This window comes from Pristis pectinata, chromosome 27 (assembly GCF_009764475.1).
Source record: "Pristis pectinata isolate sPriPec2 chromosome 27, sPriPec2.1.pri, whole genome shotgun sequence".
In the NCBI taxonomy this organism is placed as follows: Eukaryota; Metazoa; Chordata; class Chondrichthyes; order Rhinopristiformes; family Pristidae; genus Pristis; species Pristis pectinata.
In genome coordinates, this window is record NC_067431.1 from 16,152,232 (window position 1) to 16,177,842 (window position 25,611).

Below are 25,611 nucleotides of genomic sequence, written 5' to 3' on the forward strand. Positions count from 1 at the left end.
GTCCCGACCCTGTCTGCCACCCCCAGCGGGTCGCCTCCCTGGCCAATTCTGCCCCTCCGTACCCCATCAACGGTGACAACTCTTTCCTTTCCACTGCCCCAAACTGCCACTCCATTCACCACTCCGCCGGCAGGTAGACACACATTGGCCAGCACTGACCTCCTTTGCCCCAGATACGAGGCACCAGCTTGTCCCGACCCCTTTCCCACTCTCGGCAGGAAGGCAACGTTCATTATCGTCCTGTCCCCTTGCACAGCAAGATCCTGCAAACAACAGAACGACCAAGCCAGTTTGCTTTGGTGGTGTTGACTGGGCGACCCAAGACACAGCACTTTTTTTTCGATATAACAGGTAGAAACTGTGCAGGAGAGAAAGACCATCCTGTCGTCCATATGATAACACCTGGGGCTATGCAGCCTTGTCTCAGTGTTGTCCTAATGTGTCAGCCCTGGTTGGCCCTTGAACCCCAAAATTCTTTATTCTGTGGTAAGTTTGGTATCAGCCCAGCCAAGGTTGATGCTCCAAATCAGCTACTGGTATAATTATTGGAGGGACTGGTCAGAGAAAAGAAAACGGATCTATTAGCTGGCACTGTTTGGGCTTTCCAGTCATTGTAGGGCAGCATTCAATGAAGAAGATGGAAGGATGAATTGTTGAGTGTTATTTCAAGGTTACCTCAACCATTTAGTTCAGTTTAGGATCGCAGTTTGCCTTGACCATTGAAAAAGAGCCGTGACAGCAACTTATAAGAGATGTGCTTAGGCCTTAAAAGTTGAAATAGCAAAATAGTGAAGTCCTGGCAGGTTGATCTTCCTCTTAGTGTAACTGAGTTATGGGGAGAGGTAGGAGGAAGTTTAATAATGAAGAAGGGACGTTATGGATGGAAGACTGGAACATGAGGAGCCATTCCTGAGATAGGGGATTGTCCTGTGAGCAGCGGACAAGCAGACTGGGTATAAACTCTATAGAGTTTAGAAGAACAGGATGTGATTGAATTGAAACATTCAAAATACTTGCAGGATTTGATAAGATAAGTGCAGAAATTGTGTTTTCCCTGGCTGGGGTTTCTACAACCGAGGGGTCACGGTGTCAATGTAAGGGGGTCAGCCATTCAGAAATGAGATGAGAAGAAAGTCCTTCACCTTTGGAATTCTCTACGCAAAGGGCTGTGGAGGCTCAGTCAAGACTGAGATTGATAGATTTTTGGATTTTTGGGGAATTAATGGAAATGGGGTTAATACAGGAAGATGGCGTTGAGGTGAAAGGTGAGCATTGAGCTTATTAATGGCAGAGCCAGTGTGAGCAGATGAATGGCCATCTCCTACTTTTCTGTTGAGGCTGTTCAGCCACCGTTCAGCAGATTTACAACTTATTGGCTTCATCCCCATATGGGCAGCAAAAATGAATTGTTCCTAAGTAGTGATTTGTTTTATGGGAGTGTGTTTCCATACTTCTCTACAAAATGGCCGTGGTCTTCTATGAAGGTTGTGTCCTCTTGCTGTGCATTCTTCCCATCAATGAGAAAAGTTTCTACTTTCCTCATTAATTCCTTTCCAAAACCTTACACTTATCTAAGATTTAACACAGTACAGAACATCATTTAAAAGAGAAAATACCAGGAAAGAATATAAAAAGATTCAGGGAGAGGATAGCAAATGCATTTTAGTTAAGTTAGCACTAGTAAAGGCTATGATGGGCTTGTACATTCCAGGACATGGAACAATACAGCCATCCAGCCTGTGAGACTTGCTTCCTTAAACACTCTGAATCAGTCAAGAATTTTCAGTATATTTTTATGCTTAAATCAATAAGTTATCTGGGCTTCACATATCCTGTATCCTTCAAAACAAGCAATGTTTGACTAATCCACTTGATGGATTAACAAAACTTTGCAAAGCCGCACTCAGTAGGCATTTTATTTATCGTGAGTGCCATTTTGTGATTCTAGGCTCTTTTGATCTTATCTATGTGGAGTTGGGCAGTGCCGGAGACTCATTGGCTGCCAGATGTTTACCCTGATATGCATAGAAGAAAAATGATCAACAGAATTGGGAAGATTCCATCAGTCAGCTGGCACAGAGGCATTTCCTGCCATTGCACAATTGTATTGTGTCATGCTGGGTCAGAAGGCTATTCAAGGAAACATGAAACAGTGACAAACAGATTAAAGATGCAGAATCGCAGACTAGAAACTATGCTGATTTGAATGGTCTATGTTTATCAAAATATAGAAACTGCACGTGAGTTACGAGCTATAACGAAAGGGTTTAGAGGTTATGGGGGTTGGTGGTGGTTTAACATTTACCCAGAAGTGAATGACAGAGAGGAATCTAATTCAAAGAGAGTCAAGTATCAGGGCCGGTTATGGAACAACAAATATTCAGGAAAAGGAGTACCAGACAGGGAAATGAGCCAAAAAGCGGCTTATGGAATTCACTCTGCTTAAAAAATGTAATAGAAATTCTACTGTGAGGGGTCCAGTTTAATGTTTCTCCTGTACACTGCCCTTCTGTTTAATCTGACTTTGATTGTTGATGTTGCCCTCAACTCCTAACCTTATTCTTCTTGGACAGTCCCTCAGATTCGAGGACAAACTGCTTCCACTCCAGCTTTGTGGGTTGTGAGGTGACTGATGAGGCTGTTGTGGGAACCACAAAGTCTTCCACAGAAGGGCCGGGAGGTGCCTGACTGGGCAGGCGGGTGGGTAGTTTGTGAGGTGGTTTACGCAGGAATTCTGTGCGCTCCCACTGCATGGACTTGATGTTCACATTACCATCCCAGATGTTCCCTCTTCACTTTGAGTGGTTGTGGGACAGAGATCCCCAGGGGTCGGAGGAGATGCTGCAATTTTTCAAGGAGGCTTTGAGCAATAAATTGAATCTTTTCCTCTGTCGATCTGGAAACCTCTTCCCGTGACAAAGCTCAGAATAGAAATGGGAGTCTGGTGATGGGTACACAAGCGATGTGGCCTCCCTACCACAGCAGAGTGTAACTAGGGCCTCAGTGTTGAGTAGATTGTCCTGAGAGAAAGCACTTGCAGTTTGCTTACCCTTCCTATCATTGAAATCAATGTACAAGTGCAGCAATCAGCAAATGGGATGTTAGCCTTCATTGCAAGAGGCTGAGTACAGGAGAAAGGCTGCCTTGCTATAATTATAAAGGGGCTTCGAGTATCGTGTGCAGTTTTGGTCTCCTTACATAAGGAGAGTGCAGCAAACGTTCACCAGACTGACTCCTTGGATTGCAGGACTGTCATTTGAGGAGCGAGTGGGTCAGCTGGGCATGCATTTGCCAGAGTTTACAAGAATGAAAGGGTACAGAGACCGCATGCAGGGAGAATATTTTCCCTAGCGGGGGTTCTGGATGAAGGGGCAGATTCAGGATAGAAGGTAAGACCATAAGGCCATAAGATATAGGAGCAGAATTAGGCCATTCAATCCATTGGGTCTACTGATTTTTTTCAAACCTATTCTCCCTCCTTCTTCCCATAACCCTTAATCCCCTTACTAGTCGAGACCCTATCAATCTCTGCCTTAAATACACATAATGACTTGGCCTCCAAAGCCCTCTGTGGCAACGAATTCCACAGATTTACCACCCTCTGGCTGAAGAAATTCCTCCTCATCTCAGTTTTAAAAGGACGTCTCTTTATTTTGTGGCTTTGCCCTCAGATCCTAGTTTCTCCTACTATTGGAAACATCTCTACCCTCTACACAGGGCTTTCAGTATCTGGTAGGTTTCAATGAGATCCGCCCTCATCCTTTTGAACTCCATTGAATACAGGCCCAGAGACATCAAACGCTCCTCATATGTTAAATCTTTCATTCCTGGGATCAGTTTGTGAACCTCCTCTGGATCCTCTCCAGGACCAGCACATTCTTTCTTAGATATGGGGCCCAAAATTACTCACAATATTCCAAATGCTGTCTGACCAATGCCTTATAAAGCCTCAGCAGTACATCCTTGCTTTTATATTCTGGTCCTCTCAAAGACATTAGGACTGAGATGAGGAAAAAAATTCTTCACATAGTTGGTGGTGAACCTGTGGAATTCTGCACCATAGAAGGAAATGGAGGCCAAGACATGGAATATATATATGAAAGTGGATGGAATTCTAGACATAAAAGGCACCAAAAGTGTATGGGGAGAGAGCAGGAATGTAATATTAAGGTAAAGGATCAGCTGCGGTTGTATCTAATGACAAGGAAAGCATGAAGGGCCAAATGGCCAGCTCCTGTTTCTATGCTTCTATGTTTCTGTTTGCAGGATATTGTGGAGACAGCACAGATGGTGTATTCTAGTGTCTCGATGTGCCTGCTGTAAGTTGTCCTGGTATCAGAAGCACACAGGAGGGCAGGGATCACTCTGCTGGTAGACTATGAGCTTTACTACACTCTGCATAAAGAGGTTTCTTCAAAAGCCTCTTTGTTTCTTCCAATCAGAATCAGAATCAAGTTTATCACTGACATATGTCATGAAATTTGTTGTTTTGTGGCAGCAGTACAGTGCAAGACATAAAAATTACTATAAGTTACAAAATCAAAAGGTGCAAAAGAGGAATAACGAGGTAATGTTCATGGGTTCATGGACTGATGGCGGAGGGGAAGAAGCTGTTCCTGAAATGTTGAGTGTGGGTCTTCAGGCTCCTGTACCTCCTCCCCAATGGTAGTAATGTGAAAAGGGCATGTGGGTCCTTTGTGATGGATGCCGCCTTCTTGAGGCACCGCCTCTTGAGGATGACCTCAGTGGTGTACAGGTAGTTAAGTTCTTTAAGCTTTCAGAAACTGCGACTGATCTGATTTACTTCCACCCTAAGTGGCCGTGTGTATTCACCTCTCTCTCCTTGGTTATCAGCCATCTTCACTGGCTTGATTCTAACACCACCTCTTGGCCTGGCCTCAGGAAAATTCCTCCCGATGCAGCCTAGTTTAAAAGAAAATTCCATGGGAATCTATATTTTGATGCCCTTGGAAGATTGTTTTACCAGTTCATGATTGGGGAAGAGAAGAAATTGTTGTTGACAGTCCAGCAGGTATGCAAATCCATTGTGTCACCAGCCCAAAGACTGGTGTGCTGTAGTTATTTAATCTTCCTGAAATATGAGACCTTCTTTGTGAACCAGCAAAGCAGTAAACGCCACATTGTTTGGGTGGACCTGAGTTGCCAGGGCACTATTTGCAAATTACTGCTGATATATAATGGAATAGGCCAGACTAGCTGATCAAGTGATGGTACTGCACAAGAATGAACCTTGTATTGACTCACTTGATCCATAGGGACAGTGCTATAGGCACAGAGATTGATCAATTTGTGCCCAACCAACAGGAATAAAACAGCTGTTTATGTCTAATTCTTCAGAGGTTTGAAGATTAAATCCTTTATATCTCATCTCCCTGTCAGTGCAAACGTACATTCAATTGTCCCATTGCCATTATTTGCAAAATATTCACTCACTGTCTAATTGTTAACTAATTCTCTTTAAATTCTCGTTAATCTGACTTGTTCCCTTGTCTAAAAGGTATGATAGAAAATTAACACAAATACACTTTATAAATTCACCTACATTCCATGATCTGTTCCATTTCTCCTGTTTATGTTAAAGTTATAAAGACATTGCTTTTGCTACACACTCCTTGGCATTTCAGGGCAGTACTCTACAAGCATTGCACAATTGGTGGGCTGTAACAAGGGATTTCTATACTCTCAGAGGTGGTATCCTTGGGATCAGATATTAAACAGAGATTCTGTTTGTCCCACTGAGGCAGATGCAAAAGATTTCATGGCACATTTCTGTAGATGATATAAAATTTTATCCTCAGTCAACATCATTAAAGCACACAGATCTTGTCATTTATCCTTGTTTTCCTTCTCTTCCTTCCCAGTCCTGATGAAGGGTCTTGGCCCGAAACGTCGACTGTTCATTTCCCGCCATAGATGCTGCCTGACCCGCTGAGTTCCTCCAGCATTTTGTGTTCGTTGCTCCAGATTTCCAGCATCTGCAGAATCTCTTGTGTGCAAATTGGCTGCATGTTTCCTTTGTTAACAAAATAACAAAACAAGGGAGGTCTTGAGGTCATAAATGTAGATTCTTCTGACTCTTGCCAATTCATAGCTAGTGATCTGTTGATATGTAAATATAGTGTTTTTAGTGGTGCTTCAATTGGGTTATTGATATCTTTACTGAGTATACTTCTCTGGCAGTACCACAGCAATAATGACAACTTACTTCCACTCCAATTCTGAGATCTAATGGTGGGCAGTTGGTCCCTGAAGGAGCAAATGGGTGGGTTATTTGTAATGTTGTCTGTTCCTGCTGTTTGCATGTGGCCTCTGCATGTTCCATTGTGGGGACTCAGGGCCTTTGCAAATGCTGCTCCTCCATTTTGAACAGTCATGGGACAAGGAGTCCTGTATGTTGGTGAGGATGTTACTCTTCTTAATATATGAGGTAGTCCTTGAAGTAATACTTGTAATACTTGTGTCCTTCAGGAAATCTCTTTGAGGTTGAGCTAAGAGTGTCTGATTTGGGAGTTTGGTGTCAACATGTGGGCGATGTGGTGTAGAAGACAATGGGAAGGGAGCTCTGGTGAACGAAGGGTTACTCTCTCTCTCTCTCTAATGGTAAGTAACTTGAGCCACCTGCTCGTTTAGTTGGCTTGGCTGATAAGGTGTTGCCGAGCTTCAAGGCCACAAGAAAACAGGGTTGCTTGTGACTGACTGTGAAAAATGTGTTAACCTGTCTGGCTGCACACAGCAGCCTCGGCTTGACCAATGACCAAATATGGGTATGCCTGTACAGTAGGTAGACACCCACTGGAGAACAATGTATTTAAATTTGTTAGCACCCTGTATTCCTTGAGTCGGGCCATGTGCAGGGAAGAGCAGTGACTGGTTGCTCCTCCATGTACCCCCACTCCCGCTAGCATTAAACAATAAAGAACTTTCTGTACGCTCCTTGGTTCTGCTGTTGTCTGCTTTATTACAGCGTGGGTCGAATTTCACAGTGGCCCGTCCACCAGAGTTGGTTGACTGTAATCAGAGCCTTTATCATTGTACATTGGCATGGGAGGGGACACTGATATTGATTCACCAACCTGCCAATGGATGTGGAGTACACTGTAAGGACATGTTAGTGGTACGCCTTCAGTACATTGAAGTGCCTGCTGTAAAGTATCCGCACTTCCAACACATACAAGAAGTTGAGGATCAAGTCTGCTTGGTAGACCATGAGCTTGCTGCAGGATTTGAGGTCTTGGTCTTTAAACACTCTTTACCCACTCCTGTTGGTCCACTGGAGGTTGAATTCTGTCAGCAATATCTGTCTTCGTTCAGATGAATCTTTCGAGATATTGAAAGTGATCCACCTGGGTAGATTAGGAGCTGGGGGGAAAAGCAAGCAAGGTCAGTTTAGTAGAGGACCTTTGTTTATTAGATCTTCGGTTTCATGCCTATCCTCTTATACAGTTCAGGGAAGGAGTCAGTGATGACTGGGAGCTCAGTCTCTGAATGTGCACATATACACAATCTGTAAATCAATAACTAAGCTGGAGAGCTGTTGGTTCTGGACAATGATGATGGAACAGACTTCCATTGGTCCAGTTGATTAACTCCACTTCAGCAAGAGGCTTGTTGGAAGTGAGGTGTGTGGTATCGCAATGAGGAAGATTGAAGGGTGGGGGGAGGGTTGTGATGACACAGCCCAACTTGACCCCATTCTGCACTTGAATCTTGCGGCACTGGAAGAAGTCTTTGGGGCTATTGTTATGAAGAGCTACCGAAACAATTGCTCACCTCTGTTTCTGCAGGCAGTGCCTTGCAGGCACATTCTGAATCCAGTTGATTTTCCTCATTTCACCCCCTGGAATTTTGATTTTATTTAGAATGATCCAACAGTCTGCTCTCAGTCATTGGTGAAACGTTCCAATGACTATCTACTGTTACCCAAACTTGTTGGACTGATGCCTAGAATTGATTCAAACTTCTGGGCGTGGGTGAATGATAATTCAACTAAAGGTACTTCCTGTTGAAGGAAACCAAACACCATGGCCTTGCTTTAAAATATAACTCCACGTTAATTGTTTTATTTTATGCAATTTCAAATGTGAAAGTACATTTTAAATGATATATATGAAATTCATCAACATTTAAATACAAATCTATACATCTTTAAAAGTAATTTTAAAAATGTTCAAGTTTGCTTTAATATACAATATTTGAATATTTACAGATCACTAACATGCTCAGCTGTTAAAACAGATTGTCCTCCATTCTGAATATTAAGTTTAAAGGGAGAACTAAATAGAGATCCCAAATCTCTTTAAATTGAAGGACATTCTGAGAGACATCAGACACTCTCTTAATAACTCTAATTATTGTCTTGGTTTGCCACAGGACCTCTGGAGCAGAATCCTCGATTACTTTGAGATCATGTTCGTTGAGGCAGCAGCTGAAGAGCTTCTACAATGTAAAGGACCCGTGAGTATCCAACAGACAAAACTCAGTAAGTTATTGCCTCTAGGACAGGATGGAAATAAACTGAAGAAAGAAAATCGAACAGATGAATCAGATAAAGGGAGTAAAGCTGTTCTGTGTAGGGTTTTTGTTGTGGCAAAGAATCTTCCAATCGGGATCTTTATTAATAATTCATTCTCAAAATGTTATCTGGTAAAGATGCCATTTATTGTCCATCCCTAGATGCCCAGCAAAGTTGGTGAGCCTTCTTTTGGAAACACTGCTGTCTGGGAAGCAGCCTTTGATACCGTTAAGTCGCTAAATCAGAGGAGATTTAAGAATAAATCACATTGAGGTGGAGTCACATATAGAACCAGTGTGAGAAAGGATAGCATGTTCCCTTCTCTAAAAAACGTTAGTAAACATATTGAAACTTTCCTAACATTCAGCAGCTTTAGAATTCCCTTTATCAAAATCATTTTTTTAAATATTTCCAATTCTCAAATTCCCTTGGTGAGACTTGAACTCAAATTCTTTGGATTAATAGTCCAGTGATGTGACCATTACATTCCTTGAGCCTGGATAGTTCTCCAATCGACTCTCTAGATTTCTGGCATGTCATAGGGCTCAGCTACCTGCAGCTTGAGCTGCAACGGATGTTGGTGGCTGGACTCAGGGACATCACCCTGTTAATACAACGTCTTCAGCATCAAGCATGAAATGCTGAACCGCAGGAGGAAAATAGTCTGAAATGTTGCCTCTATGGAGACAGAAGGTTTATTTTAAAATCTTGCTTCTTCTCTTGTTAAAATTAAACTTTGTTCTGCAATTGACCTGGAAAAGACAAAGAAAACTGTTTTACGAAACGCAGAGGATTGGTGGTTGCAGTTACATTTGACATTTCAACACCATCAGATGAATTTTGCTCCCTCAGGTGTGCCAGATATCTGGGATCACCATCATCTCAGTAGTGATGTGCCAGCTAGTCACCGGATCAAAATCCAGGATGCCTAACCCAACAGTAGAATGGGAGCATCTTCTCCAACTGAAGGGTCGTCACGGTTGAGTAATAACAATTGGTCTTGCCAGTGAAGCTCTGGGAATGCTGGAAATTATGGATCTTGGTCCTGGTCAGATCCCACATGGAGAATTGCTTTCAGTTCAGTGAGGAGGACAGGCTTCATTCCCTTGAGTTTCAAAGGTTAAAATCCACTCAAAGGTGATAAAAGGGTTGGACAGGATAGAAAGAATTGCACTGCCACTGACTCCTCTCTGCCAAGCTCCCGTCATCCACCCAACAACTTCTCGGCTTTTCCACCTTCAGCAATTAACTGGTGCAAACACTGGAATTCCCATCCCATGTGGGATTGCAGTCCTAATAAAGCAAGTGGGGATTGGGTGAGGCGCTGCTGGGGAAAAAGTACCAAAGGTATATTCAAATGCAATAGGGGTAGGGATGGGCACAGGAAGGGGAAGGAATACAAGACCAAGGATACTCTCTGGATCATGAAGGTCATTCTGCGCAAATGCCAGCACCTGGGCTGTGTGGGAGAAGTGTGGCAGGGAGTGGGGGTGATGGTGTGGGTGGGGCTGAAGGGGAAGCAAAGAAGTGTTGCTTTTCTACAGTATCTTTCATGACCTGGCAGGACATTGTAAAGTGCTTCACATCCAACACAGTGTAGTCACTGTTGCAATGTAGGAAAGATAAATTGTGCGTAGCAAATCATCAGATAGTCTGTTTTAGTGATGTTAGTTGAGGGAACAAAAATATTGGCCTTTCACTGAGTCAGGAATGCCTCCTTTCTTCAGAATAGTAGGATCTTTTACACCAGTCTGAAAGGTCAGACAAAATCACAATTTAACTTCTTATCCAAATCCCAGTTATTCCTCAGTGCTGTTCCGGAAATAGTGAAGTACCTCACCAATGGCCTCTCTGACAGTGTATCTTCCCACATTACTGTATCAGGAGTGGCCTTGAACATGATCCTCTGACTGCTATCAACTGAGACATGGCTCAAGGGGAGCTGGTGGGAAAGATCATGCTGGGTCATGGGTTATTAGGTGTTTATTAAAAATAACAAACTGCTGAGTCAGGTACCTTCAGTCTTCAGGAAACCCTTGCTGACTTGGCCTTTTCCGTCAAACTCATCATCTCACCATTTAACTTCTCCACTTCCATACTGTTAAAAGAATACAGAGGGAAGGTGAGGGAGGAGCAGCCATACAGGATTAACCCATGACCTTGGCAACTGGTATTTCAGGGAGTACCAAGACTCAAGGTCCGGGATGCAGGGCCCAGCAAGTTCAAGGGAATGAACAATATTGTGCCGACATTTTATCCTGCTCTAATATCTATCTAACTCTTCCCTCCCAAATGAAACGAGAACAAAAGAAGATAGGAACAGGAGTTGGCCACCTGGTCCCTGAGGCCTACCCCACCATTCTGTATGATCATGGCCTCAACTCCTCTGTGCCAGATCCACATAGACCTCAATACCCTGATCTTTCAAAAATCTATCAACCACCATTTTAAATACTTCCACAACTCTCTAGGTAGAGAATTCCAGAGATTCATTCCTCTCTGAGAGAAGTGATTTCTATGTACCTTGGTTTTAAATCACCATCCCTTTATCTTGAAACTATGTCCCCTTATTTGAGACTCTACCACTAGTGAAAACATTTACCTTGCCATTCCCCCTTAGGATCTTGAATGTTTCAATAAGATCACCCCCTGACTCTTCTGAACTCCGAAGAATACAGACCCAAATTTGGAAAGCCTGCTTAAGTGATAGCAAATGGAGGGGACACAACTTCCATTTAGGAACCCACACCAGGACTGAGCCATGAAGCCTTTGCAAATCTTAATGCTGGTGATTCTGGCTTGTTGGTTTGTCCAGTTTTAATATTGTAAACCTGGCGGTTGGGAATGGGGCCTTGGTATTTCTGTTCCCTCACGGTGGATAGATATCAAATTAGATCTTAGCAGTGAAGAAATTTGGAAATTAATCAGGAGTGGGAAGAGTGAGAATAGGGGGAGGAAGGCATGAAAGGGTGAGTTGGCAGGAAAGGGGGTGGAGGGAAAAGGGTAGTAGAGACATAACTGAGGGAAGAAGGGTAGAAAGAGAGAGAGAGAGAGAGAGAGAGAGAGAGAGGGAGAGGTTCAATGGCTTTCACATTCTTATCTAAATGGCAGATACACTCCAGGGGTCCGGGGCACATGGCACCAGGTGAAAAGCCGGCTCGAGAGCCACAACCAGGAGAGACTGTTGGATTGGTGCAGTGGCTGTTGAGAAGATGAAGCAGGAAGAGCTTTACCTGCAGACTCTGGGGCAGCAGGACTAGATGTCACCCTCCTACAGAGAGGGCCAGAGTGCCACTCCTTACCCATCTTTGCTTTCATGTCCTCGCTCCCCTTTCCACGGCTCCTGCTCCACCTCCTCTTCATCCGGGGACTCCCTCACTTTCCGGCAAAGCTGCACAGTAACCATTACCATCACGATCAGGACCACCAGCCCTGTGGCTCCTCCAATCACAATCCCCAAGATCAGCATCTCTGAGTAAGTGACTGCAGGATTGGTAAATTGGTTCATTATTGTCACTTGTACAGAGGTACAGTGAAAAACTTTGTTTTGCCATCCATACAGATCATTTCATCACATCAGTACATTGAGGTAGTACAAGGGAAAAGTACTAACAGAATGCAGAATAAGATGTTACAGACAAAGTGCAGTGCAGGTAGAGAATAAGGTGCAAGGCCATGACGAGGTAGATTGAGAGACAGCAGCGTGACAAGATGTTACTGACTTTGAGTGAATTCCCCAAACCCACACAGCTCAGCAGGGGAGCAGGTTCCCACACTCAATCCAGGCAGACAGGTGTGAGAAATAACCTGAACCAGCCCCGATTCCTGCCCGGATCACTGTCCAGCTTTCCCTGATGTAGAAAGGAGGTATGTATTTGATTAGTTTAGGCTATGATAGGCCTGAAGTCAAACTGCAGCCCAATCCAAACGTACAGTAAAATTCTGACAATCCACTCTCCATTTGGAAATCGCAATGGTTTGACACTTGGCTCACCGGGCGCTGCTTCCTGTCCTTCCTTCCGACTCACTGAGGCTCCAGTTCCTGCACTCCCTTTACACTGACCCTGTCTTGTTTCCTGCACTTCAAACTTAGTGGGTTCACTGGGTAATTTATTATAATACTGGGTACCACCTAAAAGAATGTGTATTAAAATATGCATTAAAGTATTAATGGGAATAACAGCCATAAAAACATAATAATAATAGTGGAAAATCTGCCAGTCCATCACCACCAGAAACCTGCGTGTGTGGATTCTTGGAGATTTACCATATTGTGGAGATGTAGCCCAACTGAGGGCCACCTGTTGAGCCAGATGCTGAATGATAGGGCTTTCCAAACAGTCCGATAGTAGATTATCAGAGTGTTACTATTGGAATCTCTTTGTATACAGTATACAGACGCTGTACTTAACATTTGGACAGAGGCAATCTATCACTGGAGACTGTCTCATCCAGACCATGTTCATGAGGAGGATTGGACACAAAGAAGGAGTGAAAGGGGGTCAACTGACCCCTGGGCAATAAGCAGATATGATTTAGGGTGTTTCTACATTAAAGCTCCAACCTCTTTAATATAATAGAACTCAATAATTTAATAATTTTCAGAAAATAGTCTGGGCTTGTCCAGTCACAGGCAGAACATTACACACAAGCAGGTACTGTTTGCCTGTGGCAGGCCCAGCCCTTCTCACATGTCCAAACTCCAGTGCACTGCAAGCCCAGTGTCAGTGGTAAATATCTAAGTTTCAAGTGGTCTTCCTATTGAGTCCAGTGATCTTCTCCGTGGAATAAGTGCATGCCTCATGACCCTGCCTAACTCTGCTCAATCCTATTATTCTTTTCAAGGTGTTCTATTATTACATGCCTCATTATAGATTCCCTACTCTCAGTGTTGGGCTAACAAGTCACTAGTTCTCAGTTTCTTTCCCCATTCTTAAATAAAGGCCTGGGGGTGGTGGTGGAGGGGGAAGGAGGAGGTCACATTTGCTATCCTCCAGTCCACAGGGAACAATCCTTGAATCTGTAGAATTTTGGAAAATGAAAACCAGAATTTTCACTATTTCCACAGTGAACTCTAGCAAAACTCTGGTATCTAGATCAGTGCGATCCTTGGTGATTTATCAGCACTTAGTCTCACCAATTTCTCTAGAAAGGATGCGAGGAGGTGAGAAAAGGTCCAGAGGAGATTAACAGGAGAGGTTTCCAGGATGAGGAGCTATAGTTACAAAGACAGATGAGAGACACAACTGTTTTCCTTAGAGAAAGCTGAGGGGAGATCTGATAGAAATGTATAAAATGGCGAGGGGTCTAGACAGAGAGGACAGTGAGAGGCTGTTCCATTTGGTGGCAGATTGAGGACTAGAAGTCATAGGTATAAAATAAAAAGGAAGAGAATTGAATGACATGAAGAAAAACTTTTGATGCAGCATGTGGTTAGATTCTGGAATGCATTGTTACAATATTTTAGTAACACATTTACAATAGAACAGAGATCACTCCTCAATCAGCTTCAAAGTTATCTCATGTGAATGCTTCCATCTTATTTTGGTCAAGTTGGTACACACACCTCCTCGGCCATCCTGCAACAGAGGGTCAGGATGGGCTTGTCTGGTTGAAAGGGAGTTTCTCTTCACTTGAATCTGCTTCACTCCCCCATTGCCCCATCAGCTGTTTACTGATTCACCTCTTTATCCTTTTTATCATGCAATGAAGCAAAGCAACAGATTAAGACCTGAAATAGACTGTAACTCCACCTATGTAACATTGAGCAGTACTCCAGGGCCAAAATATAACAATGGCAACTTAACACAAACCTTTATGTACAACAGAAAGTTTGACTTCACCAATGACCAGGTCCACATCAGGTGGGTTCAGCACCGCGCACAGAAAGGTTCCGTTGTCTGAAAAGCGTAGGTCAGTGATGGTAATCGATACATCCTTACTCCAAATGTTCCCCGACCACACCACCCGTCCCTTAAACCGTCCTCCTGAAGCTGGATAGGGTTGCTCATGATAATACATGACCTATGGAGAGAAAGAGAAGGTTAGGAACTTAACCTGGGCAGCCTCTCCACCAGCAAAGTGCAGTGGGGGCTTTAGTTTGTACCTAATCAATGCTGTTCCTGCTCTGGGAGTCTTTGATGTGACAGTATAAAGGATTTTTGAGTCCAACCAGTGCTATACTTGCACTGGAATTGGTTTCATGGGTGGGATAGTGCAGAGGGACTTTTACTCAATATTTAACCACGCCTTGCTGGGTGCACAGGGAGAGACGACTCACAACACTTCATACTGACATTGAGTCAGGGACAGAACTTCCCATTTTTAAGGGACCACCATAAATGAATAAGAGAAATTGGAAGTTTTTGTTTGGAAACAAGTCATCTGGCACTCCTTTCTCCATGACTCTTTCAACTTTTCCCTCTTTTCTCACCCCCTTCACAAAGCAGCTGTTTGGCTCATTGTGCCTGCACCTTTTTAAAGTAATGCAATTAATCCCATTCCCCCAATATACCCGTAAAATCTCTTCCCTTAACATTGTTTTTGGATGATGCTTTTGCTTCTGCTTCAACATTCCTTTCAGATAGTGCATTCCAAATCACAACTCACTATAATTAAAAATTCTCTTCATTTCCCAAACTTCTGCGGTGAGTGACTCACCTCCTGACACCTCAAGGCTTTTCCATCACCTACGTTTGGACAGGTAAGTGGATAGGAAAGGGTTACAGGGATATGGGCCAGAGGCAGGCAGATGGGACTGGCTCAGGAAGGCGCCTTGGTCGGCGTGGATAAATTGGGCAGAAGGGTCTGTTTCCATGCAGTATAACTCTATGTCTCTAATGCTGGTCTTGCCAGAGACATGCAGTTCTTAGAATTTTGTGGAGCACAGGATTCAAACCGTATCTGAAGGTAAATGAGTCTGAGCTGCTGTATTTGGGGCAGGAGACACTTGTTTGAAAGGGATTAATTAGTACTTGTTTTTAGTAACACTGCATTCCCAGCCAGAGGGTTCACTTCGCTTCTATCCAACACACTGGAGCTTCCCCCAGAATACTCACAACTTCCTCAGTGCCTCCGTTGTCAGGTCGGAAGGACCAAGTAACTGTGGTCCGTTTCCCAACAGGGGAGCTGGATTGAAATGAGCACTTCAAACGGTGCTCAGTGCCATTTCGAGCCTCAACGTTGCCTCCTGTGTATACGTGAACACCAGCAACATTGCCGATACCTGCACAGGAAATAGGTCACTGTTCTCATCGCCATTCAGCATGGTTAACATTACTCACTGCATAACTGCACAGAGTCACTATCTCAACAGGGTAAGGGTCACTCACTGTGTAACTGCACAGTTCCTGTGTGTTCAACAATTACACAACAGTTAGAGTTCTGATTATTAACTTCATTGAATTTTTCACTTTGCATAAATCTCAATTCCTGTGAATACTTCCTTGATGTTATTTTTAAACAAACATTCATCGTTTATGCAGAAGTAACCATTGGTCACAAGGAATGACCAGGCAATCTCTTTGGAGGATAGTGCTTCATCCATTAGCAGATTTTGCCAAGTTGGAGGGATCCCCTTCAGGGAGACCATTTCTAAGTACAGTCTAAAGACAGTCAAAAGCTCGATCACTGGCAGCAGTGACGAAGGGGAATAAGGAGACTGGATAGACTAGGACTTTTTGCCCTGGAGTGTAGGAGGCTGAGGGGTGACCTTATAGAGGTTTGTGAAATCATGAGAGGCACAGGTGAGTAGATGAATCATGAGGTGAGTAGCCAAAGTCTTTTCTGCCAGGTTATGGGAGTCGAAAACAAGAGGGCATAGGCTTAAGGTGAGAGGGGAAAGATTTAAAAGGGACCTGAGAGGCAACTTTATCACACAGAGGGTGGTGAGTATATGGAGTGAGCTGCCAGAGGAAGTGGCAGAGGTGGGTACAATTACAACAGACACTAAAAGACATTTGATAAGATATTTATTTATTAGTCACGTGTACATCGTAACACACAGTGAAATAAGTCATTTTGCTTTACTGAGAATGTGCTGGGGGGAGCCCGCAAGTGTTGCCACTCTTCTGGCGCCAACATAGCATGCCCACAGCTCCTAACCCATACGTCTTTGGAATGTGGGAGGAAACCGGAGCACCCAGAGAAAACCCACGCAGACACGGGAAGAACGTACAAACTCCTTAGAGACGGTGGCGGGAATTGAACACAGGTCGCTGGCGCTGTAATAGCATTACGCTAACCGCTACACTACCATGACAGGTACATGGACAGGAAAGGGTAAGAGGGATATGGCCAATATGCAGGGAAGTGGGACTAGCTCAGTTAGGCAACTTGGTTGGCACAGACAAGTTGGGCTGAAGGTCCTGCTTCTGTGCCGTATGACGTTGACTCTATTCACTAACTGGAAAGATAAAAAAGTCACCTACTCTATCTTGTTTCTGCTGTTTCACCACACGTTCACCCACTCTTTAGTTCCCACTTCTAAAACCGTATGAAGGCAACTATTCTGACAGAATAATGACCTTTTCCAGTGGCCAAGTTGCTTATAGTAAACAGCAATGAGACAGTGAGCAGATTATCTGCCGTAGCAATATTGACTGAGGAATATTGGCTATGACAGTGGAGGAAATTTCCTTGCTCCTCTTTGAGTGCTGAGAGAAGACAGGACTTGGTCTAACCAAGCATCATCCTATTGACGCCAGCTACCAATAGGCAAGACCTTAGTTTTCAAACCGCTCACACACTACTCCCTAGACTGAGACTTATACAGACCAACTGCTGTTGATACACAAACGTTAATGAGAGATGGAAACACTGTCATGAACAACTCAATACAGCTCCCCCCCCAAACACAAGTAGATTTGCTGAACAGTACTGGGTACAGTGGTGGGTGTGATCATAGTGAACTGGACTTGTCAGACTGGCCTCCCTCTCCCTGAAACAATTCAGGATGAGTAATAAATATTTCCCCAACAGTGCTGCCCAGATCTTAAGAATAAGGACAATAAATCTGAATGTGAAGGCAGCTAAAAAAAACAGCCTACTTCATGCAGGTTTAGTCTAGTGAAAGATTTTTTTTGTTGCAACTATTGAGTCAAATGCAAGTGAGTCATGGAAGTTTTATTTTCAGCATTGTGGTGAACAGGATCAACGTGGTAAATGTGGAAGGAGGTAGTACCACCAGCTGGGCTCAGATTACAACATATCAATTAGCATCTCCAGCATTTAGTATCAGTGCTGCAGGAAATTAAATGTCAAAACAACCACCAGCTGGAAAAAGGCTTGGAAACTAAGCTGATTGGAATGAATCAGGTGTGTTAATCAATTGCAAACTACAGATAGCCTGTTTCACAGAAGTACTTTGGCCAGTGCAGATATCAGCACCACAAACTGTGAACCACAAGTTCCAAGGTCATTCTAGCTGCACCCTGAATCCAGCAAATGTCCTTCAAACCAAATATTGAGTGAATGGGATATCTGCCTGAGATTTGGTCTCGTTGAATCATACCATTCAGGAGATGGCATCGCACCAGTGTCCCAGGTTCAATCCCGACCTCCAGTGCTGTCTGTGTGGAGTTTGCATGTTCTCCCTGCGATAACATGGGTCCCCCCCACTTCATCCCAAAGGCATGAATGGTATGTTAATTGTCCACTGTAAATTGCCTCTACTGAGAAGATGAGGGGTAGATTATGGGAGGAATTGGTGGGAATCTGGGGAGAGCAAAATGGGATTAGTGTAAATGAGTGCTCAATGGTCAGCATGGACTCAGTGGGCTGAAGGGCCTGTTTCTGTGCAGTATGAATCCATTCGGCACATACTGTACATGCCAACTCTTTGGAAAAGCTATCCAGTTAATCTCTTCCCCTGCTCTTTCACTACAACCTTGCACATTCAATCCTTCAATTATACAATTTGAATTCCCTTTGGCAACTTGTTCTGGAATCATCATGCAGCATAATTCTTGCACTAGTTGGAGGGGGAAGAAATCTCTTCAGCTCAGCTCGGGTCTTCTCCCCTAATTATCCTAAACCTGTGTCCTCTTCTTATCAACAATTATGACATTGAAACAATCTCTTATTTTATTGCAATCTCAAAATCCAAAACTAATCATATCAAATAATTCACCTAACCTGCGAACAGACCATTTCTTGGGCTCAGTGCATTGTGCTGCAAAGTATTTATGCAGCTTCTTGGGCCATACGGCAAAGAGAATGTTTGCGGTAAATGAAATGGTACAATTTACTGGCCATAGCAGAAAATTATTGTCCCCTGTCAACATCCTTGCAGAGTCATTTCAAACATGCAGTGTGGGGCACACCACAAACCTCTAGCATTAGGGGTGGCACACTGGCACTACAGGTAGTATAGCTATCTCACAGCTTCAGTGACCCAGGTTCAATTCTAACCTCTGGTGCTGTCTGTGTACAGTTTTCATGTTCTCTCTGCGTCAATTAGGTTTCACCCGGGTGCTCTGGATTCCTCCCATATTCCAAAGACGTGGTAATTGGTAGGTTAGTTATCTACTATAAATTATTCTTCGTGTAGGGGGCTGGTGAGAGAATCGGGGAGGGGGTGCATTAATGGACGTGTGAGAGACAATGGGTTACAGGGAAATAAGTGGGGAAATGAGATCGCTCTGAGATCATGGTCTGGATGGGTCAAATGACTCCCAGTATGTTATAGGAAATACAAACTTAATGCTGTCCATATATAGTCATTGCTGTATCTCCCTGTACCAGTTCTGAGTAAATGGGTCAGTTCCCAACATCCTGAACGTGTGCTGTGAGGAGGCCACATTAATGTCACCAGAAACTATGAAAGAGTCATTTGCTTTTAAGGAAATTGTGCTCAGCTCTCAATTAATCACATCCTTACTTACTCCAAGAATTAGCAGTTTATTACAAATGAATGAGATGTTAACATTGACCAATTTACTGTGAGACTGGAGTCACATGTAAACCAGACTGGGTAACTGGGTAAGGATATCAAGTCGCCCAAAATTCAAAAGATCTTATGTTCACTTTTACTGAAACCATCTTTTCACTTTGAGATTAACAAAATTAATTAAAATTCTCAAATTACATGTATGGGTTGGAACTCCTAGTCTTTGAAATATGAGTCCAGATTTACAAAGTTCACACTACTCTACTGGTGTAGGTGATGAGATGTTTCATTCATCAGACTAAGGATAAAAAGCATGCTGATGTGGGGACCCCAAACAGAATTAAATATCCTGCATCGTTGTAGAAGCAGATTAACATTTACCTCTGGTATTATTCACCTCTTGTCATGGAGCTACATCTGCTAGACGTAGAGGATTCTATAAGAATGTTGGATGAGCACAGGCCTTCATTCTGTCCTTGCCAAAATTTATCCCTCACAAACATCACTAAAATGGATCACCTTTCATCACTTATTGTTTGTGGGAACTTGCTGCAGTACAACAGGGCCACCACATTTCCTATGTCAGACAGTGACTAAATGTGTAAAGGGATTTGGTTATAAGTGCTTGGGACTTCCCAAGGTCATAAAATCCAAGTCACTTTTTAAAATTATATGTCTTCTTGTAATGATTCTTGTATCCATTTCCTTAAACATCGTTGTTTAAATACCTCATTTAACAAGTGCTCTGGATTGTCCCTTCCCATCTGGTGCATTAGGCCACCTACTTTGCCTTTTCTGAAGATCCCTTCCCCCTGCACACCACCACCACTCATCCCACTCCTCAAACAGCCTTTACCCTCACAATCGCAAACACAGAGTCCTCTACTACCCACTGACTAAGTTCCAGAAGCAGGATTGCCTCAATACGTTCATCATACCAGCCTCTCCTCACCAAACAGAATGTATTTCTTACTTTCTCAGCTCTTACCATTTTCTCCTTTTGTCTAATCTCTTCCCACATGTATCTGTGCCATTACTGATGCCCTCCAATAGTTTCCAGTTTCCTGTTTTGAACCATCTGAATTTTCCCATGAATGTCCAATTCTCCTACACCTTCCTCCCCCAACAGGACTGCATGATTGCACCTCCTCCAATCAACTCCCATCTTCCTTAAATGGATTCCTCTCCATAACCAAGGGTTCCAAATGCCTTCATCTTAACTGCAGTTCTCTACTGAAATCCATCACATTCACCGATCACCTTATTTAGTACCTGACTGACTGGATCAAAGAGCTATTGTCATTTCACATGATTAACTTTCCTCAAACTTCTCAATTTATATGCAATACATGGTTCGCCTGTAGTATCTCTCCTCCACCCCACATTTAGCATTGGTATCATTCAGTTACATTCCAACCAACCAACTGTACCCAAACCACTAAACCATTTCCAATAGCCACTCCTCCAACACCCTCAGTCTGGTATCTGGAACTCACTAACACAAGGAGTGGTTGAAGTAAATAGAATAGGTTCAATGTAAGTGGGAGTAGATAAACACAAGGGAGAAATGATTACAAAGTATGCTGACCTCTCCTCCACCCCCAACGCAACTACGTATCATTGCTATAAATTCCTTGTAATTGTCATTAATTTTACATGTTTTGTTTGTTAGTTCCTCTGCCTCAACTAATTTGTTCCTTCCCCTTCCCCCAAATATATTTTCAACACTTACAAAGCAAAGTAAATCCTGAAGGCCAATCCAGAGGACGGGCACAGTTAGCAATTAACTACAAACCTTGGTCCTTCATGGGTTCAAGGACTAATCCAAATGCCTTTATAATATTCAATATGCAGTTTATAAAGACAGGTGGACTAAGATTTTATCAGCATTTGTTTACCTGGAAATCCAACCATCACAATATTTATTCAAGTGGATTAATTGGAAAGAATTATCAACATTATCAACCATACCTCAGTTGATAACATTCTCATCTTAGTGTCTGAAGGTATGTGTTTAAATCTCACTCCAGAGGTTTGAGCACTTCAATGTGATACAGAAGGAAAGAGCAGTCCTTCAGATGACACATGAAACTGAGGTCTTCCCTCCCAGAGGTGGCTGCAAAGGATCCCATGGCACCTTTTTGAGGAAAATATGAAATCATCTCCCTGGTCTTCTGGTCAATATTTATCCCTTAATCAACATCACTAATAACAGATTCTCCAGTCTTTATCACTTTGCTGACTTTCAGAGCTTGTCATACTTCCTACACTACATCATACTAGAAATGAAGAGAGCATGAATGGACAAGCCATTTTCAGGCAGATAAGCTTTAACTGGTTGGGAGCATCAGGGATTAGTGCTGAGGCTTCAACTCTTTACATGGGAACTACATGAAAAAGACAACAGTAAGGTACTCAAGGTTCCAACAGGACAAAGACATGTGCTCATGAGAGCGACTTAGAGTCTGCCAAGGGATCAGGTGAGTGGGTAAATTACTTGCAGATGTTTATAATGCATCAAAACGTGAGCTTATCCACATGTAAAGAAGAAAACAAAACAATTTTTTTTTAATGATGCAACACTATTAAAGTTAAGTGTTTAAAAAGATCTTGTTTTCCTTGTGGAAATAGCAAAATTGATAACTTGCGTGGCAACTTTGAGGAATCTATGTACTTGGACCCCAAGATATCACTGTTCCTCCACACTGCTAAGAATCCTGCCATTAACCATGTACTCTGCCTTCAAGTTCGATCTCCAAAGTGTATCACTTCACATTTCTCCGGATTGAACTCCAACTGCCACTTCTCTGCCCAACTCTGCATCCTGTCTATATCTAGTTGCAACTTACGACAACCTTCTGCACTATCTACTGCACCACCAAATCTTCATGTCATCTGCAAACTTACTAACCCACCCCTCCACTTCTCCATCTAAGTTATTTACAAAAATCACAAAGAGCAGGGTTCCCAGAACAGATCCCAGCACAACACCACTGGTCACCGACCTCCAGGTTGAATACTCCCCTTGTATAAGAAAGAGCAGTAATCTCTTTAAGAGATACAAAATCCAAAGGGGGGCTGACAGGATAACTATCATGGGCTGTTCCTCCTATTTAGGGTGGTGGTGGGGAGTTTTGAACTAGGAATTTAGTTTCAACATAAGAGGTCAGCTACTTAAGACTCAGAGAAGGAGGAGTACCACCTCTGGAATTCCCTGTCCCTCGCCTTACCTGCTGCAGAAAACTGTGGAGGCTGATTCAGATAAAGGCTGAGATAGATGAATATATGGACTGGTGAAGTAAATTATGGGGATCAGCAGGAAAATGGAGTTGAGACCAAGAGCAGATCAGCCAGGCTCAAGGGGACACATGGCTGGTTCTGTTCCTGTTTCAGTAGAACAGTACTTCAAAAAGATCTGCTTCTAAAGCACTTTGAGACAATCAGGATTCTAAAAGGTGTTAAACAAATACACATCTGACTTTTCTTTTTACTCTGTGCCCAGGAGTCCATCATCAGTCCTTCTCACTATCTCCTGTTGTACGGTCCCAATACATAGAAGTCTTTCCCACTCATGCAAAACATTTAATGTTTGTCAAACTAATATTAAACTTCCAAGTGGCCAGGTTCATTTCATCTTCACTTCTCCAAAGCAAGTCCCAAGTGGCCCAGATACCGAGGAACTCAATATTCTGCCCTGCATTAAAGCACCATCTCCTTGTTCTTAAATAACACAACTCTGCCTAAATCAAGTTCTAGCACAGCCAGTGGTCACACATTCTTCAAACCTTGTGCAATGGCCACTCCTCACAGGAACTGGAGCCAGTCCTACATGTTCAGTCTCAGGAGAGTTCACCAGCTGTTGTCTGTGACTATCTAACAGAAAATCTCAACTCCTCCTGCAAACTTGCAGACAACAATTTAAGAATAAACTCCTGGCACACCTCAGCTTGGTCCAGTGTCATCCAATATAAAATGTCAAGAAGCCACTCATGTTGATATGGTGACATATTTTCAATATTTTCACCATAGTAATTAACTTTGCTGTTAAACACCCATTCTGGGAAAATGGATCACAAAGGTTATATGGATGATAATGTTTGAGATCACAAGGCTGTTGACAGCATCTAGTCTCACTTTTGATTAGCTGGAGATTCAGTTCTCCAGCTGGTCACTGGTGAGTGTATTAGACAACACTGTCCTAGACTGTGAGCAGCAACAGTTGCTGGCATCACATCCAAACCGAATATGTCCAGGCTTTATCTGGAATCCATACAACCCCTCCCCAGCCAAAGTACTGACCAGGAGTGGCTCTGGTGTCTTTTCCCTGGTCAGGGTCTGAGGTCCCACCAGAGATCAACAGTATTCAAAGTGAAAATTCAAAACATGCAGATGTCGGAAGTCTGAAATAAAAATAGGAAATGCTAGAAACATCCAGTGGATCAGGCAGCATTAGTGGAAAGGAAAGCAGAGTTAATGTTTCAGGTCTGAAAATCCTTCTTCAGAATGAGAAGTCTTTCCAGTATTTTCTGGTTTTACGACAGTATCCATCGCAGGCTGGGATCACAACCTGGCGTTCTGATCCTCGTGTTCATTACCACACAGGGCTTCACCCTCCAGCGCTCCCACTCATCACACTCACCCCTCCACAGGGCAACTCCCAAACTGCACAACTCACAGTGTTTCCACCCAACTCAATCCCACACAAGAAAGTTCAGACTATGTGGTGTCAGCACGGGGACTCTGCTTCAACCCATCTCCACAATGACTGGACCCAATAACCCAACCCAACACTTCAGCTTCGAGGCCTCTGTCATGGTCCTGGACTTGGAACATTAACTGTTTCTGCACCTGCTGAGCATTTTCACCATTTTATGCTTTTATTTGGTATTGGTTTTATTTTGGCTCAGTGAAAAGATGGCACCGTAGCATAGCGGTTAGCGTAATGCTATTACAGTGCCAGCAACCTGGGTTCAATTCCCACTGCTGCCTGTAAGGAGTTTGTATGTTCTCCCCGTGTCTGCGTGGGTTTCCTCTGGGTGCTCCGGTTTCCTCCCACATTCCAAAGACATACAGGTTAGGAGCTGTGGGCATGCTATGTTGTAGCTGGAAGAGTGGCCACACTTCCGGGCTGCCCCCAGCACATTCCCAGCAACGCAAAAAGACGCATTTCACTGTGCGTTTCCATGTACAGGCTAATAAATATCTTATTTCGTTTGTGTGATATCCAGTCAGATCATGCCATACATAAGTACATCAAGGTAGTGAAAAGGTAAAAAAAGTGGAATGCAGAATATAGTGTCGTTGCCACAGAGAAAGAGCAGCGCAGGTAAAACAATGAAGTGCAAGGGCCACAACGAAGACCTTTAGCGCATGAGAGGTCTGTTCAAGAGCCTCCTAACACCGGGGTATTCTTGAGCCTGATGTTTCAAGTTTTCGGGGGAATTTTCCCAGCCATCTTCTGCCCAAATTCCTCACACCCAGGCGTGATTTAACAGAAGCCGAGCACAGAGGTATTGGATAAGCACCTCAGCGACCTGTTCGTTCATTAACTCACATCATGGCCGACCTGCATTCAAAATCCACCCCTGCCGTTTCCGTCAGCCCCAGAGATGATTTGTCACTCTGGAATGCTACAGACAGGTTTATCTGGAAGACTCTGTGCGATCGAGATTTCAATGTGTCTAACATTCAATATTCAGAGACAGTTTCACTGCAAGCTTACATGTGGTAGTGGGACAGAGTCTGTAATCCTTGTAATACTTCGCATTCCAAACGTGTAGCAAGACGACGCTGTAGAACCATCGAAATGTTAAGAATACCCCCCCCCCCCGCCGCCTTACGAAATCTACTCTACAACCAACCCCCCCCCCCCCCCCAAGCAGGTTTCAGTAAAATGTCTTTGGCCGTCACTGGGAGCCCCCCTGAAACTGATAGGGTTTTCGGGAGCTATCGTATTCCAATCCCAGATGAAGGAGACTGCCGGTGCCCCGAATCAGACCCGCTCACTCACCTGCCAGTGTCACCGCCAGTAGCAGACCCCGCGACAAGATATGGGGCCACATCGAGCCACAGATCCACTCCCACTGCTTATTTTTCTCTGGGTCGAAGCGCGGGCGGCGGCGTGGGGACAGCAGGCGAGGTCGGGAAACCTCCAGGCAGGAGAACAAGTGGCGGATCACAAGCCCACATA

General features: G+C 43.6%; 1 protein-coding gene across 2 annotated transcripts; it reads right to left on the minus strand.

Moving 5' to 3' along the window:
* Window positions 1-8,065: 8,065 nt before the first annotated feature.
* LOC127583757 (myelin protein zero-like protein 2) lies at window positions 8,066-25,574 on the minus strand. 2 transcript variants are annotated; one of them, XM_052040065.1, is made up of 6 exons: window positions 25,432-25,574; window positions 15,592-15,758; window positions 14,347-14,557; window positions 11,836-12,016; window positions 10,550-10,631; window positions 8,066-9,285 (listed from the first exon to the last, which is right to left on the minus strand). In XM_052040065.1, the coding sequence occupies exons 1-5, from the start codon at window positions 25,481-25,483 to the stop codon at window positions 10,559-10,561; spliced, it is 684 nt and encodes a 227-aa protein (XP_051896025.1). In that variant the 5' UTR covers window positions 25,484-25,574; the 3' UTR covers window positions 8,066-9,285; window positions 10,550-10,558. The 2 variants fall into 2 exon arrangements, with proteins under 2 accessions (XP_051896025.1, XP_051896026.1); XM_052040066.1 differs by lacking the exon at window positions 10,550-10,631.
* Window positions 25,575-25,611: the final 37 nt, after the last annotated feature.

Bases quoted from the DNA above. Each gene is read 5' to 3' on its own strand.
- LOC127583757 (XM_052040065.1), bottom strand. From the start codon at position 25,483: ATGTGGCCCCATATCTTGTCGCGGGGTCTGCTACTGGCGGTGACACTG. The intron at 12,017-14,346 runs GTTTGTGTTAAG...CCAATCCTGCAG, and splicing joins ACTTTCTGTTGTACATAAAG to TCACTTACTCAGAGATGCTG. The intron at 10,632-11,835 runs GTAAGGAGTGGC...TTCTTTTAACAG, and splicing joins GGACATGAAAGCAAAGATGG to TATGGAAGTGGAGAAGTTAA.